This window comes from Paramormyrops kingsleyae, chromosome 7, assembly GCF_048594095.1.
Source record: "Paramormyrops kingsleyae isolate MSU_618 chromosome 7, PKINGS_0.4, whole genome shotgun sequence".
Classification (NCBI taxonomy): Eukaryota; Metazoa; Chordata; class Actinopteri; order Osteoglossiformes; family Mormyridae; genus Paramormyrops; species Paramormyrops kingsleyae.
Genome location: NC_132803.1, coordinates 26,557,501 through 26,572,500, shown reverse-complemented (window position 1 = coordinate 26,572,500; position 15,000 = coordinate 26,557,501). Strand labels below are relative to the sequence as shown.

Genomic DNA, 15,000 nt, shown 5'->3' with positions numbered 1-15,000 from the left:
GCAATAACAGAATAAATAAATCAAACCTTTAACTGTAAACAACATCAAATTAGGCTGCTTTTATTTTAGCAAAAGTGGCAGATTTCTCTTTATGAACAAAAGTTGTTCAGCTTTCTGGCTGGAGAGACGATTTCTGTTCTCATCAAGAACATGAGATGCTGCACTGAATAATCTCTCACTGTCTGTGCTGGTGCTTGGGGCAGATAAGTACTTGCGCGCAGTCCATGCAAGCAAAGGAAAGCGATCTTTTTTCGGGAGGATGGGAGAGGCGTGGCGACAATTTCGGCTTTTATTTTCGGCGCTTTCTTACGTTTCGGCCGAAACCGATAATGCTATTTCGGCCGAAAATTTTCGGCGGCCGAAATTTCGGTGCATCCCTAATTCTAAGCCTTCTTACATTCCACATAGTAGACACACTCAAAATATGACACAAAGTCAAGACCACTAAAAAATAAGGGAAGTTCAAAAATGGCCTACTGATTAAGGAGGGTACTTCAGAGCATGACTTTCTACCAGAGAAGTAGTACAAAAGATGATAAATGGATGGTATTCATAGTTTGCAGTACAGCTGCTAAACTCAGACAGGTCATACACTTGCTCTATAATCCTCATCATGACCAATTTTTTAGGATCTTTATTATGTTTTGAATAGTATTAATCCTATCATTTCCCTTCCATATTTCCATGTATGTCCATACGTCCATGACACACTTCAACCCTACCTTATTCATCTCCAAAAGACCACAGGTTTCAGCCAATGAGTACAAAAATCCTCATTCAGATTAAAATGCTTAAAATAATATTATTCTTTTTAAATGTGCTTAAAATTTTTTGCCTTACTATTCTACTGTGCTTACAGGCCTAAGTATCTTGATTAGAAATTCAGCTTAAATGTTCAACTTACATGTGTAAATCACAACTTTAATCTGAAGTGTTCCGTCCACCTTCGCTTCTAACATCAATGCATTAAAACAAGAGTAAGCTTTCCTTTCTTTTAAATAATAATTTCCTGCATAATTTCTTTTTCCTGTACACAATTTAGAAATTCCATCTCAAACTTCAATGATGCAAATAAGCAGTGAAATTATATCCCAACTTCCATCCAGGGCAACATTTAACTAAAGACAAAAACTCAAAATAAGCCATCAAGACAAAGCTAATCAAAGTCTGGGTTTCTAAACACCAAAAACAATCATAATGGAAAATACCGTATAAGTTGCAGCTTCTTCACATATTTCTTTCTTATTATCCTCAAAAACAACACCTTCATCTTCACGATATCTTTCAGTTTCATCTCCAGTATTATCCCAGTAATTCTGCAACCGCTCAGCAAAGATAACATGAAGGTATCTGAAGCAAAGCCACTCCATCGACCATCCATCCACACCGGTCTATTTAATCTACCGGCCATGTGAAAGCACAATCAATATGCACATGGAAGAAGAAAAAAAACTGGGGGGTTAGGGTGGGGATGAGGACAAAATAATACATCTCATATTTATCAAAAATCCATTGTGGTTATGCCTATGAATGCATGATCATGGTAAAATCAACTGTTCACAGTTTTCCCAATTGAATTTTTTTCAGCCAAATACCTCAAATAATCAGTGTAATTAATAAAAAACCCAAATAATGACTAACAGCCCTTGCAATGTATTCAGCTTTAAACATTGCAGTTTCTTAAATCAATAAAACGTTTTATGTTGTCATTACTACTGTGCCCTCTACACAGTGTCTTTAAGGGATCTTGTCAGTTTGGTCTAGTGCTAGCTTGTTATAATGCGATTATCGTTTAAAGGGGCTAATATGATCTCTGGGTATCGGTACAGACATAGTAATCAATTATTAATCCATTATTACTTGCAGCCTGTTATCATGCAGTAAAGCGGTAGGAGACCCTAAGCCACAACGGGGACATGTGTGCAGCTACAGCTCATGCTCGGTGAGACACAGGGCCGCATTTCCACAGATACAGTGTAACGGTGTAACTATTTCCAAGGTAAAGCCGTCATAGTCTATGGTGTTTAGTATTCTGAGTCAGGGATTATCACACAAATTCCCAAGGTTAAAGCAGTTTGATGCTTCATTTAATATGACTACCTGCTACATGGCTCACTCTTATTTGCTTTTCATGTAATTAAAAGTGTAATTAATATGCATCTATTAAACACAATTTTATTAGTATTCACAGGCTGTGGACGTCGCAATAATTCATTTTCAATTGAGCTAGCTAGGCAGTTCATCGCTGGCAAAGCTAACCTGCAATAGTATCAGTCGACAAATACTGGCTGGTTGATAGGCTAGCGAGCTTACTAACAATTAAAATGACGGCGTTCACGTTTAGTTGAGGAACAGTATTGAAATATCACATTACAAACGCATTAAATAAAAAGGTACTATATTCTCTGCCATTTTGTAATTCTGATCAGACTTTAAAGACATCTGACCGGCCCTAATAAATAAACCTGTAACATTACAGCTTCCGGATTTTCTCCGGTTAATAAGCGAAATCTTAAATACTTACAAGTGATAAATACTACAGGAACATGTCCTGTACTTGAAGCCTCTTGGATAAAATTCTTGAGAAAGTCCAATATAGGCGGCTATATTCAGCCGTGTTTATTCCCTTCTGCAGTCTGTCCAGTCAGCTGATTAACCACACAGCTTTACGGCAACACGTTAACGTCAATGGAACGCTGTCGTAAAAACGCACATTGACTTACGGCGTCCTCTTCAGTTCATTCAGCCAAGCGGTGATTTCAGCCGAGCCTCGTGTATATTAGCAGTAAAGCTTGCTAGTGCTTAAACCATGACCGTGTGATGAGCGTTGTACTGTGTGCGTTTCACTTAAGTTACAGGAGGTTTTTGTATTGAATGGCAAATTGTGCTTTATGATGACTTCAACTGTACTTTTAAAGGAAATGAGGATTATACACGTTTATCTCCGAAAACACATCAGGGGTGTTATTTTATAAAACAAACATTTTTTAGTCGTGTCCCACTCTTATTAATTTACAGCTCCTTTTATTGGGAAAAAACGTCACAGTTTTTATTTGATTTGTACAAAATATACAACAATATTAAAAATCCTATAAAGATATGTTTTAAAGTAGTCTGATATATTGGAGACATGATACAACGTCTAAGAAAAAATAAAAACACATGAACATAGAAATATAATTACAAATAAAAAATTGTAACAGATTTCCATTTGGGCCATTGAAGTACCACTTAATAGTAGAAACTAATTTTATCATAAGTGATATTTCACATAACCGATTTAAAAAGGTCTAGTAAAGATCTACATCTAACATTTGGCCAAGTGAACGGTTCGGTGCTATACATTTTACTACCCACCACAAGGGGAAAAAGTGACATCCATCTTAACTGTAAAGTACTTCAGGAATGGAAATCAAGGATTTCTCCTTTATTTTTTCTAAACATTTATATAAAAGTGATCATTTTTTTTTGTCGTAGTACACAGCAAAACCTTTATGTCAAAATTCAAGGCACTATTGTGGTTTAGGATCCCAAAAAGCACCAATCAGTTTGAGGGAATTTTAAAGAAACTGGGTTTCGCTTGGAAAGAAATTAAGAAACTATATTACTTTTACATAAAGAAAAGAAAGTAAAATGAGGTGACATGCATAGCCTGAACACAGAAGAACAGAGCACCTAACAAGTAGAAGCTAGTGATGTCCAGACATACATCCATATACACTTTGGAGCTTGTGTTCAGGGAAAAATGTGCACTTTATATTTTATTTATTTTTTATTTTATTTTTATTTTTTTGGGGGGGGGAGGGGGAATAATAATAAAAAAAACAAATAAGATGCCAAAGACTAATTCTTATCCACATTCTAATCATGCCTCCTTTTTGCCAAAATGCAAGAATAAGTTAAAACCCTGAGAAACTAACATTATCTGTTACATATGGTGCATATATTAAAATAAATTTTTGTCCTTGGTATAAATCTCAGTAAAAATAAAAAATAAAATTAAGATCCAAACAGTGAACACTGAAACATTGTTTGCCATCAGATGTTCTCTGCCTGTGGGACCTCCCGGATGCTCTCTGGGATGGGTTTGCGTACTGGTTTCCGGCGAATACTGCGGCCAGAGGCGATGAGATCCGCGTAGCCTTGGGAATGAGAGAAGGCATAGGCCGATCGTCGGGACCTGCGACCGCGTTGGAAGGCTGTCGGTTTCCTTACTTCTTCCTCTTCCTTCTCATACTTCTTCTTGTTTCTCTGGATCTGGGGGAATTTGTAAAATTATGTTGTTTTCTTCCACCCATTATTTGAGAGAATCCATTAAGTGATTTGCTTCCAATATAGTTGCAGCCCTAACGTCAGGTAATACCATGTGACTAATCATAACCAATGGCAATCCAGAAGGGAAAACACAAGTAAATTGGGGTAGGGGTACTCACTCACAGACTCACTGACTATACATAATCATCATTCATACCCTGTCCTATGATAAGTCAACAGCCATAAAAAATGTTAAACCTACAAACCACCTTTTAGTTATAAGGAAGAACCTAAGTTTGATAAGTGCAGTGTGTGAATGTAAACAGAACTGCAATACAAGATTACCTTGTCTCCTTCCGAGGGCCATATAGTCTTGTAAAGAAACTCTACGCAGATGACAGGTAGCAGGCTTATCGCCATGGTCAGAATGATAGTCAACCAGAGATACGGTTGCCGGAGAGCGTTAGAAGCAACCCCTGAATTTGGGGAAAAAGGAGGATACAATTAATGAACATATTTTAAGCAACTAAACCTTGCAAAAAAAAATGCACTCTTTTACTCATCTAAAAAAATGTTTATCATTTTCACATATACAAGCAGACAAGCTGATTTATCAAAACACAGATTTTATTAAAATCATTATAAAAGATTACTTTTTCGTATCAAAATTTAATTTAAATTATTTGTTTGGCAGGAGATAAAGTCTGACAAATTCACGCATACTGATTATTCATCACAACTCACCAGTAAAGGTGAATGCCGAGGTGAAGATCACATGTATTCCTGCACTGTGGATGTCAAACATGATTCCAAAGTATATTGCAATACTGCCCAGGACTGCAAAGCAATTCACAAAGGTCCAGTACGATGTTTCAAGAGAAATCTGTTGGTCAATATATGAAAAATTAGACCCAGAATTCTAGAAAATGTTGCAGAATCTATAAAATGCATCAGCAAGATTTTGTCATATAGCAATACTCAAACAGTAAAATAAGGTACACTAACAAACATAAAAACACATAGTAAAATGTGTCAGATAAACCTCCAAATGGGGAAAAACCATATAAAAAGTGTGACATGCTATGGAACCACTCAACATATATGTAATACATTATAACATATATTGACACATAAGTTGATAATCAGCCTATTCCAAATGCAGACACAGAGTCATGGATGCATATGGAAGTTTGTGCATACCCTAACGTCTTAAGAAAACAACAAAGCATTAAAAAGTAATCCATTTAAGACTTAGCAGCAAGCTTGAAACTAACTAAGCTTTCACAGAAAACTTCTGCCTTACTTTCGGTAGCATGTGAATGATAAAAATTCCAACCACGCACTGAATGAATGTTTAAAAACAAAGCCAGGATTCCACATAGTTTATAGCACAAACTGTCTGTGGAAGAAGGCCGAGGGACAGGGAAAACAGGTAGAGCGAAAGGGGCGTACCTGCAGGTTGACAATGAAGATGAGGGAAGAGGCAGTTACAACAGCAAAGGACTGATAGTCAGATGGAGCTTCCCCATCCTGTCCCATAGTCTGAAGGAAAGCTCCATAGGGGATGAAAAAGATGATCATAGAGGTGAAGATGCCATGGAATAAACTTGTGAAGAAGTTTTTATAATTGAAGAGCAATCCTTTCTGGCCTGGCAAGTACAGCTTGGGGAATCGTACACTCAACTTGTCACTGACGTCCTATTGGGTGAGAAGAAGATTAACTCAATACCCATCAAATTATCATCATCATCATAAAAGCATCATAAATACTAATCACAGCAATTACAGTACTAACACCACCACCAAACTGAGGTAGTATGTTTCACCATGTGTCACCATGTGTCACCATTAATAACATATTGGCTTGCTTTTGATGCTAGATATTTTATGGTACAAAAATGAACAATACTTTAAAAAAAAAAAAAAAAAAGTCTGGTTAAAAGACCTGGACATACCTGATCCAGCAAGCCCACGAGAAGAACAGGGAGACTGCTGTAGCAAACATTGTAAAGTGTAATGAACCAGTTTTCATAGGCTATCTGCAAAACGAGAATGAACCTTTTAATCATGCATCAACGCAGTACTTAACATACAAAAAAAAAAAACCCCATTCATTCTTCAGCTTCAAGTCAATTAGGTCCAAGGTATCCATGCACAGCATACAGACATCTTATTTCCAATCAAGAAGCTTTCTCAGTGCGCATACGGAACATTCCCTCACCTGAGCAGAATAGCCGCTGAAGAAGGAATACCAGAAATGGACCAGAGTAAAGGCAAAGTTCTTGAAGAAGAAGTAACGCAGGAACTTGCACATGCGGATGTAGGACCAGCGCCCATGCACCAGCAGGAGGCGCTGTAAGTAGCGGAACTGGGCAAAGGCATAGTCACTGGACATCACAGCCTGCATGCCCTCCTGTCCGCTAATGCCTACACCAATGTCCGCCGCTGTAAAAGGGGAAATTAGAGAAAAAGTCATTAAGTCATCTACACTGCAATGCTCTATTACAGAGCCAAGATTTGTATACATTTATCATCTCCCTCCAAAAGGGTCTATCCATTTTAATGTTATCAGTCATTCAGTTGAAAGTCAACACTTACTTGTTTAGCTACTGTAATGACACTATATCACTATCACATCTGCACCACTGACAATAATGTTTAGGTCACATTGAAATACCAGAGGTTACATTCAGATGTATAGGATGGTATGCTGGCTCGGGGGGGTAGTCATATCCTATACCTGACGGACAAGGGGGGTTGATTCTCACCCCTGTTTGGAATTTGAATGTGTTTTTTGGGCTGCATTCCTCCCATAGAATAAAACCATGTGCTGAGAAGAAATGTTCTTCCTAAATTGTCCATGCGTGTGACTGTTTAAAATTGAAATGCATTTAAATCCCCTGCTTCATTCCCTGTGCTTGCTGGACAAGACTCTCCCTTCCATTGGGCAAGCATTACAGATGATGTGTGGATTCAAACACATTTAAAACAGCAGTTCCTCAGAGTAACGCCAGTGTTCGTATAACTTACTGGAAAGAGTATGTACATATAGGTCAGGGTTCTTCAAATATGGACCTCGATTCCAAATCCAGGCCTTGTTTCCAGTTCTCCCAGGTAGTTAGTTTAATAATTACTGACTCTGATTGGTCAGAGGCTTCACACCTGGCTCACAGGTAAAGGAAGGCTGGAAAACCAGCAGTGCTCGGACCTCGAGGACCGTGATTTGAATAACCCTGATATAGGGTAAGGGTCCATAACCTTTTTGAGTGTTCAGCATATTTCCTGAGATTGAAAGTGGAAACCCTCATTTCTGGTGTCTGTGAGGATGTAAGCTCTTGCATTCTGCATATTTTACTTGACAGCAATGCTTCAGTTGGTGAAATAAAACTGGAAATGGTACAAACTTAATTGGCACACATTTTCAGCAGTTTGCAGTACACAGCACCAGTCATTTGACTGTAGGGCTATAAATTTACAAAAGTACCGTCACACCACCAACGCCTTTTTACCTTGTTTACCCACAATATCTCCGTTTTAAAAAGACATTGCAGCTGCTGAGCCGTCGTTTTCTTGCTGACACTTATAATTTGCTCTGGGGGAGTGCTTAGCTCTTCCATATTACCAAGACAGAAGCAAGAGGCATGCTCAACTCGCTAACTCAATCAACTCCGCATTGCATTTGTAGGTTGTCCGTTCTTAAAAGACTGATGCATAACCTGTCCAATAGGGGGGATGAATAACCTGTCCAATAGGTGTTGCTACGGTGCCAAAGAGCTAGCATGCAAATTAATTCCTCTGTGTTTCACGACTTTCACGACTCTCGCAACCCCTCCAAAAATTACATAATGACCCTGAAAAATGTTGCGACTCCCTGGATAAAGAACCTCTGATATAGGGAATAAGGAGCACACTGGATAAGGAGTGAAACTTAAATATAAAAGGATGCCGTTTAGTTATGGTCTTCAGTTGTTGCAGTTTTATGTAGTTTTCAGTAGCTATAACAGCCGAGGGCTTCCTTACTTTTAATCATGTTGACATCGTTGGCTCCATCTCCAATGGACAATGTGATGGCCTTCTTGTACTTCTTCACCAGGCTAACGACGTTGGCCTTTTGCTTTGGTGTGACGCGGCAACAGATGACGGCACTGCACTCACAAGCCATATCGACAAAGTCTTTCTGCCTCTGTTCCTTTTCCATCTCATTCATCAGCTGACCATCCATAGAGTTATTTGACGAGGTCTTCTTCCTTAGTTTGCGCAGGCGTAGCCGACGTCTCTTCTTCTTCTTCTCATACAAGATCTCATTCTAAAGAACGTTTTTAAATGGTCAAATACAAAGCTATTAGAGTGCATTCATAGAACAAAAATCTGTCCAGGGCTGTAGGGCTTAGTGAGGAAATGGAAATGGGGAAGAAGTTCTATTTTCTTTATTCAGTTGTATTTAGCTTCAAATTTTCTTTTCAACTCTAAAAAAATGACAGAGGCTCTTAGCCAGCTACGGGCATGATTCTATCCTGACAACACATACCAGCCACCCGCCAGTGATGATCAGAGCATTCTTCCCAGGCTCAGGAAAGAAAGGTTCTTTAGCTTTCCCTTGACGACCATCTGTCCCGATATTGTCAGCTTGTCTGTTTTGCAGCTTCACACTGTAATAGAATATGCAGTGGTAAAAATGGATGAGAGATACGTCTTCATGATTGAATTACAGGTCACTCCTTTAACAGCATCACTAATGAAAGAGATGGCATACGGCAGGTCTTTCCGAACCATTTTTCCTGACACAGCACATCTTCTATAAGGCAGTGTTTTTCAAGTGGTACGTTTTCCCACCAGATGAAAAATGTTGGTCTAGAGTAGGGTTCAGTCACAGATCGTATCGGTGTCTAAACAAAATACTTACTTCACATCATCTCCATAATGGATCTTCATGTCATCAGTCAGAAGGTCACATGAGTAGCCAATGTTCTCAGCAGTTTCTAGACCAAAACAATATATGTATAACACTCCATATGAAACAGCAAAGCCAACACTGTCAATAAAATATGACAGTAATTAGACAGGATTAGCGCTGAAGGATACTGGAAAGAATATACACCGCAATATTAGAAATTTTCATAATAAATTTAGATACAAAACATTTTACTCAATATCATCTCTATGGAATCAAAAATGTCTTCATACAACTACAATCCAGAACGTGCATTTGTCCCACCCCCCCCATAGTTTCCTATTTAAAAAAAATTATTAAAAAATTAAATGATGGTCTGAATTGAACAGATCATCACAGTCCATGCAATGTGACAGCTGCATCTGCACAACATGCAATGTCAATGTTAACATTAACAGACCATGCTAGGATCCAGTAAAAATGATAGAAATACGTTTTATAATCCTGTGGTATAAGCAATGGAAACATGCCTTTCTTATCTCCAGTTAGGACCCAGATTTTGATGTCAGCCTTAGCAAGCTTGGCAATTGTCTCTGGTACTCCATCTTGAAGTTTGTCCTCAATGGCTGTGGCACCGATGAGCTGAAAAATAAGTCACAGTAATACGAAACAAGTCACAAAAAGCATTTTAACCACAGGGGAAAAAAGCATAGCTAGTATTCTCCACTCTCCTATTAGGTCGTACATTTTACAAAAGCCTGAAACACAACAAATCGCTTACAACGAGGTTTTTTTCAATCAGCTCAGAGACTTCATCCAAGGCTTCTTCTCGATTGGACATTGATATGCTGGCTGCTTTGTGCTTTTTAGACCAGGTTTCATACTCTTCATTGCTAATATCCTTGTAGCACAAGCAGAGGGTCCGAAGAGTCTCATTTGCAAAAGTCTTGTGGGGAGGAAAACACAATATTTTTACTGGGGGCATTTAGAATTCTAATGTGAATTCAAAAACAATAGCAATTATTCATATACACAATGGGGTTCAGTCACTCACTTCGAGGGCAGTTTGAGTAGTCTCCTTGTTTTGGGAACTGGGATGCAGACGCTCATAGATAACCGTGTCGGCTCCTTTGCAGTACAGCCGGATTTTGCCATTGGGGAACCTCACTGTAAAATCAGGAATGCTCGTTTACGCTCCAACGGCAAAGTTACATACCAATGGAAAAGACTCAAACACTTTAAAAGCATTGAAACACTTACGAATAATAGACATGCGTTTCCTGTCGCTGTTGAAATCCAAAAGCGCCAGCATCTGATAAGTTGCCACACTGCCCATCTCACTGACAGTGATGGTGTCTTGAGTGCGGGACAGGAAAACAAAACCAAAGTTCCTGGCGGCAGTGACCAGGGCCCCTTCGTCAGGGGAGGCAGCCTGGTAAACCAGATCCTCTGCGGAAGACAACAACCAGAGCATGGAGATCATCCCCTTATCGTTGCTTACCAAATCAGATCAATTGGGGGGGGGGGGTTCACTCACTGTCGTTCTGGTCCACCATTACTGTATGGCAAAGTGAAAGAAGTTTGAAAAACTCGAACACTTCGAGGTCATTCTTTGATTGGATGTGCGAGATCAGTGAATGGTCAAAGAACTGGAACTTTCCATCGGCATACTTATTCCAACTGAAGTCGACAGGCTAGAGAGGGATGAAGGAGGAAACAAGGTTAGAAGTCATTCTATAGTATCGGTGTAACAATGCATTACGTAATAATGTCGCATTATGTAATAACTTGATGGAATGTAACAAATTGAATGATCATAACAATGAAGATGATGATGATGGGGAAATGTTGCAATATAAAATTAGTCTATAAATTTGTAACATTTTGTAGAGTTATTACATAATGCGCTGTAGCAATCGGACTTACTATACAACGTACTGTATGTCATCCCCATCAATTTAACTCAAATGACAACATTAAGTTTTAGCAACTGACTTCCAGTCTCCAGTCTAAATTTACATGACATTACATCACCTCATGTGACAACTGCTGATATTTCAGTCCCTTATTTGGAGGTGAAAAATCTTAATATCTAAATTTCAATTTCACCAAAATTTTAGTGAACAGAATACGCAGGAGATTTAATAGGCAAATAATGAACAGAAATCCATCCATCTTCCAGGCCCTACATCATGGGCAACATACTAAAATCATATGCGTGTAACACCAGTTAGCCTAATCACGTCTTTGATATGAGGCGCAAAACCTGTGTGACTTGGGGAACACACCAAGAGCAATGGCGAGATTCGAACCCCCTACCCAAAAGTTGCGAGACAACAGAGCTAGCCGCAAACACAAACGGATTTTCTTCACAAACACTGTACACTTATCTATTGAAGGGGTTCTTTTCTCTCCTGCTTCCTTACCTGTGGCTTTCAATCATTTAATTTATTCAGTTATTTAATCCTGAAACATTCAGTAATCTATAAAACTACACAGGAAGGTTTTGCATTCCTAGCAGATTCCAAAAATAACTTTGACCATCTTTTTTTAATAGACAAATGTGATTTATTGATAACTGTCTGTCAACGTTTTCTAAATTAAAACTGAGCTGCAGGAACTATCCTAGGTCAATTTAAAACACAAATGCCATTGCAGGTTAAATTTCCAAAGGATTATTTATTATTTATCATTATTTTTATTATTAAAAAGAACACTGTCCTTGTCATTGTACGATGACAACAAAGACTACAACCACTTACCCGAGAATTCTTCAAGGGACCTGCGGAATCACCTGAAGAAGGAAATTCAAAAAGACGTTTAGGGTGTTTTTGACCATCGTGCCGCATAATATGACTACATCTTTGCCCAGCATGCTGCATAAGTACTATAACACTTCCCAAATGTAAGAACACAGTTTTACAGAGACAATAGTGCTAATTAACTGGTCCAAGGTTTATGACTTATTAATGGTTTTCCAAATAGGAAGTTAGAGATGTATAATGAGCTCAAGTTGAGAGAGTAGTAGGACTGGGTGATATGGCAAATGAGCAGTACGGTTTGTTGCTAGGTTCTCTCTGACTGCCTTGCTGCTTGTTCGAGGTATTAGCTTTGACATTGCTGGTAGAGTTGTCACCTGTCTTGTAATGAAAAATAAAATGCCGTGTCCCGTTTTTAACCAATACAGGAAGTGACTTGTCCCATACTCTTTCAGATTGAAAGTGGAAACCCTAATTACTGATGTTTGTGACTGCAAGCACTTGCGTTTTGTTTGTTCTACTGGATAAAAATGCTTTAAGTGGTGAAATAAGCCTAGCTTTCCAGTTCTAGCTGGCACAAGTTTGACAGAATACACAGTAAACAGCACCAGCGTACTGCATGTCAGACTTTAAACTGCAAAAAGTACCACCACACCACCGAATTTTTTCCTTTGCTTACTCACAAAACCTCTTTTTAAAAAAAAAAAAAAAAAATGTCGTGGCTGCTGAGGTGCTGCTTTCTTCACCGACACTTGAAGCTTCCTCTCTTACATGTTACCAACACAGTATGTGCCATGTTCCGCCAACTCAATCAATCTTGTTGTGCATTGGTTTGGCATCCGTTGTCCGTTTTTAAAAGACTACCATATGACTAGCTGGAATTTCAGTCGTTTCTGTGATGTGATTGATTGGTAGCACACATCAACCTATGTTCCTTATCAGCAGTTTATTGAAGCAATTCATTTTCTTATATATATATATTTTATACGAGTCAGTACATCGTTCCTGTCACCCACTCCTAGCAAGACATACCAATGTGGAAAAACATGTACGTCTTTGTAGAGCAAGTCACAGTTGGAAAGATGTCTGGTGTGTTATACCAATTGCCACAACTGAAAGATCTGACTGTGACAGATCTCTCTGAAGCATGAACAGGACATACCATAGATTTGGCCACCAATGGTGCACTTCTTGAAAGCCATGATGTTCTGTGTCAGGGTGCCTGTCTTGTCTGTGAAAATGTATTCAATTTGGCCCAGCTGCTCATTCAAGGTAGTGGTGCGGGCTTTGGCGGGAGTGTCCTTTTCAGGGTAGTACATCTGCAGGTCCCAGTTAATGAACTTGCTCTGGCCCAACCGGATCACTTCCACACTTAAGAAAACAAACCACAAACGATCTTCAATACCATGACATTTACAAAGCATTTTCAAAGCATCCATCCATTTATTTAACAAGTTCTTTTCCGGTTCAGGATGTAAGTAACCTTCAACCTCTCCTGTGAAGCAAGGGTGCAAGTAACATTTAACAGTGTAACGGACACCAGCCCATCAACTGACATGTACACTTCACTCATCCCGGTCACATCAAAGGAAATTTATGCATCAATAATTCACCTCAAAACCATGTTAGTGGAAACTGGTGTAGCAAGAGGAAACAAACACAGAAACATAGGAAGGTTCTATAAATACAGACCTAGAGCTGCATTCAAAAACCTGCAACCCTGGAGACATTTTAATAACATTAATTATTTATCATGTTTGTTGACAGACCTTTGGAACATTGTCAAATGTAGGTCTTTTATGTTATCATACTTCTCTACTGTACCTTCAGCCCATTCTGGAAAAGGTAAACATTAGTCATGTCTTATACATCCATCAATTCTCAAAACATGATTGCAACTATTTTTTAAAATACAAAGTAACGATGGGACTGAAAGGGCTCTTACCTAACATAGAGGCTGATAGGCACCATGGTGTTCAGCACAATGATGTAGCCCCAGAAGCTTAGGAATCCTCTGTAGGAAGCAGACTGCTGCAGGCCATCACTCAAATACCAGGCACGCTTACCGATCTCTTCATACCAGAAGCTGTTGCCAATAGCCAAACCAGCAGACACCAAGAAAAGGAGGACAAAGATCTAAAACAGAGCACAAACAACACTGTAAATATCTCTACCAACAACTAGCATGCAAACTTCTTATAACGTCAGTATCAATGCAAAGGTAAAAACTCTACTTGGCCATGTACTGAGCCTATTTGCATAAAATTTTATACTTCATTTCAAAAATAAAATACAACTGCAACACCACTGGGAAAAACCCAAAAACGGTTCTTACAGTATAAACCATGTAATTCATCAACTCATCAATCTTAGTCCTTTTGAATCTGGTCTTGCCACCATTGCGCATGATTTTGGTGTCAGAACCTAAGACAACAAAGAAATTAACGTAAACATATATTGTGTTTGTATCTAGCAGGACATTGAGGATTTTCATTTTAGACAGCCTTAAGTAACCTTATTCCCGGGAATCACAAACCCGAGATAACAGACCTGCAAAGATGACCAGGCCATGGCACTCGTCTGTATTGCGTATCTTGCAGCCCCTCAACAGCATGTTGTCAAGATCCAGGGGATAAAACTCATCTTTCCACTTCATAACGCCTGTGAACTTGTCCAGGCGGTTGTTTGGCTCCTCACACTCAATGAGAGCTGCGGGAATATGCATGAAATTCAAAGCATCAGCACTAAATTCAAAACTCCAATGATAGACCTGCAGGTAAACTGCAAAGTTCAGACCAGATGATTTCTATGGTTTCTATGTTCATTAACAGGAAGAAGAGTGCAGGTAATTTTCCTGCTTAAGATATGCTTAACATAGCTATTAAACTAATCCTGTGCCAGTAAAGGAAAAAGTCTGGGTAGCAAGACACAAAACCCCTTAATCAACTGAAGACAACCTGATAGATCACTGTTGTTTCATTTTATTTCCAGAGTTCATTACTCGCTTTTCATGTTAATGGGATTCTGCATAATAAGTGTGTGGCTGTGCTCTATTGTCCATTAAAACTTTGGCAACAGAAAATGCTGAGGCAAACT

General features: G+C 38.9%; 2 protein-coding genes across 3 annotated transcripts in view; both read right to left on the bottom strand.

Moving 5' to 3' along the window:
* The window catches only part of wdr7 (WD repeat domain 7), a 75,060-nt gene extending 72,382 nt beyond the window's left edge, over positions 1-2,678 (bottom strand). For both annotated transcript variants that reach the window (XM_023828699.2, XM_023828701.2), the window contains exon 1: positions 2,525-2,678. The gene's annotated coding sequence lies outside the window, so the exon portion shown is untranslated. The remainder of the gene's footprint in view (positions 1-2,524) is intronic.
* A 324-nt stretch (positions 2,679-3,002) lies between these two features.
* The window catches only part of atp8b1 (ATPase phospholipid transporting 8B1), a 27,148-nt gene continuing 15,150 nt past the window's right edge, over positions 3,003-15,000 (bottom strand). The window contains exons 10-28 of the mRNA XM_072714644.1: positions 14,455-14,613; positions 14,240-14,328; positions 13,850-14,040; positions 13,067-13,275; positions 11,908-11,939; positions 10,683-10,839; positions 10,406-10,594; positions 10,200-10,312; positions 9,927-10,091; positions 9,676-9,787; positions 9,158-9,233; positions 8,783-8,903; positions 8,275-8,560; positions 6,476-6,699; positions 6,210-6,293; positions 5,707-5,952; positions 4,999-5,137; positions 4,600-4,730; positions 3,003-4,257 (exon numbers count right to left, since the gene is read on the bottom strand). Of these exons, the coding sequence (XP_072570745.1) occupies positions 4,039-4,257; positions 4,600-4,730; positions 4,999-5,137; positions 5,707-5,952; positions 6,210-6,293; positions 6,476-6,699; positions 8,275-8,560; positions 8,783-8,903; positions 9,158-9,233; positions 9,676-9,787; positions 9,927-10,091; positions 10,200-10,312; positions 10,406-10,594; positions 10,683-10,839; positions 11,908-11,939; positions 13,067-13,275; positions 13,850-14,040; positions 14,240-14,328; positions 14,455-14,613 (2,942 nt within the window). The 3' untranslated portion in view covers positions 3,003-4,038. The remainder of the gene's footprint in view (positions 4,258-4,599; positions 4,731-4,998; positions 5,138-5,706; positions 5,953-6,209; positions 6,294-6,475; positions 6,700-8,274; positions 8,561-8,782; positions 8,904-9,157; positions 9,234-9,675; positions 9,788-9,926; positions 10,092-10,199; positions 10,313-10,405; positions 10,595-10,682; positions 10,840-11,907; positions 11,940-13,066; positions 13,276-13,849; positions 14,041-14,239; positions 14,329-14,454; positions 14,614-15,000) is intronic.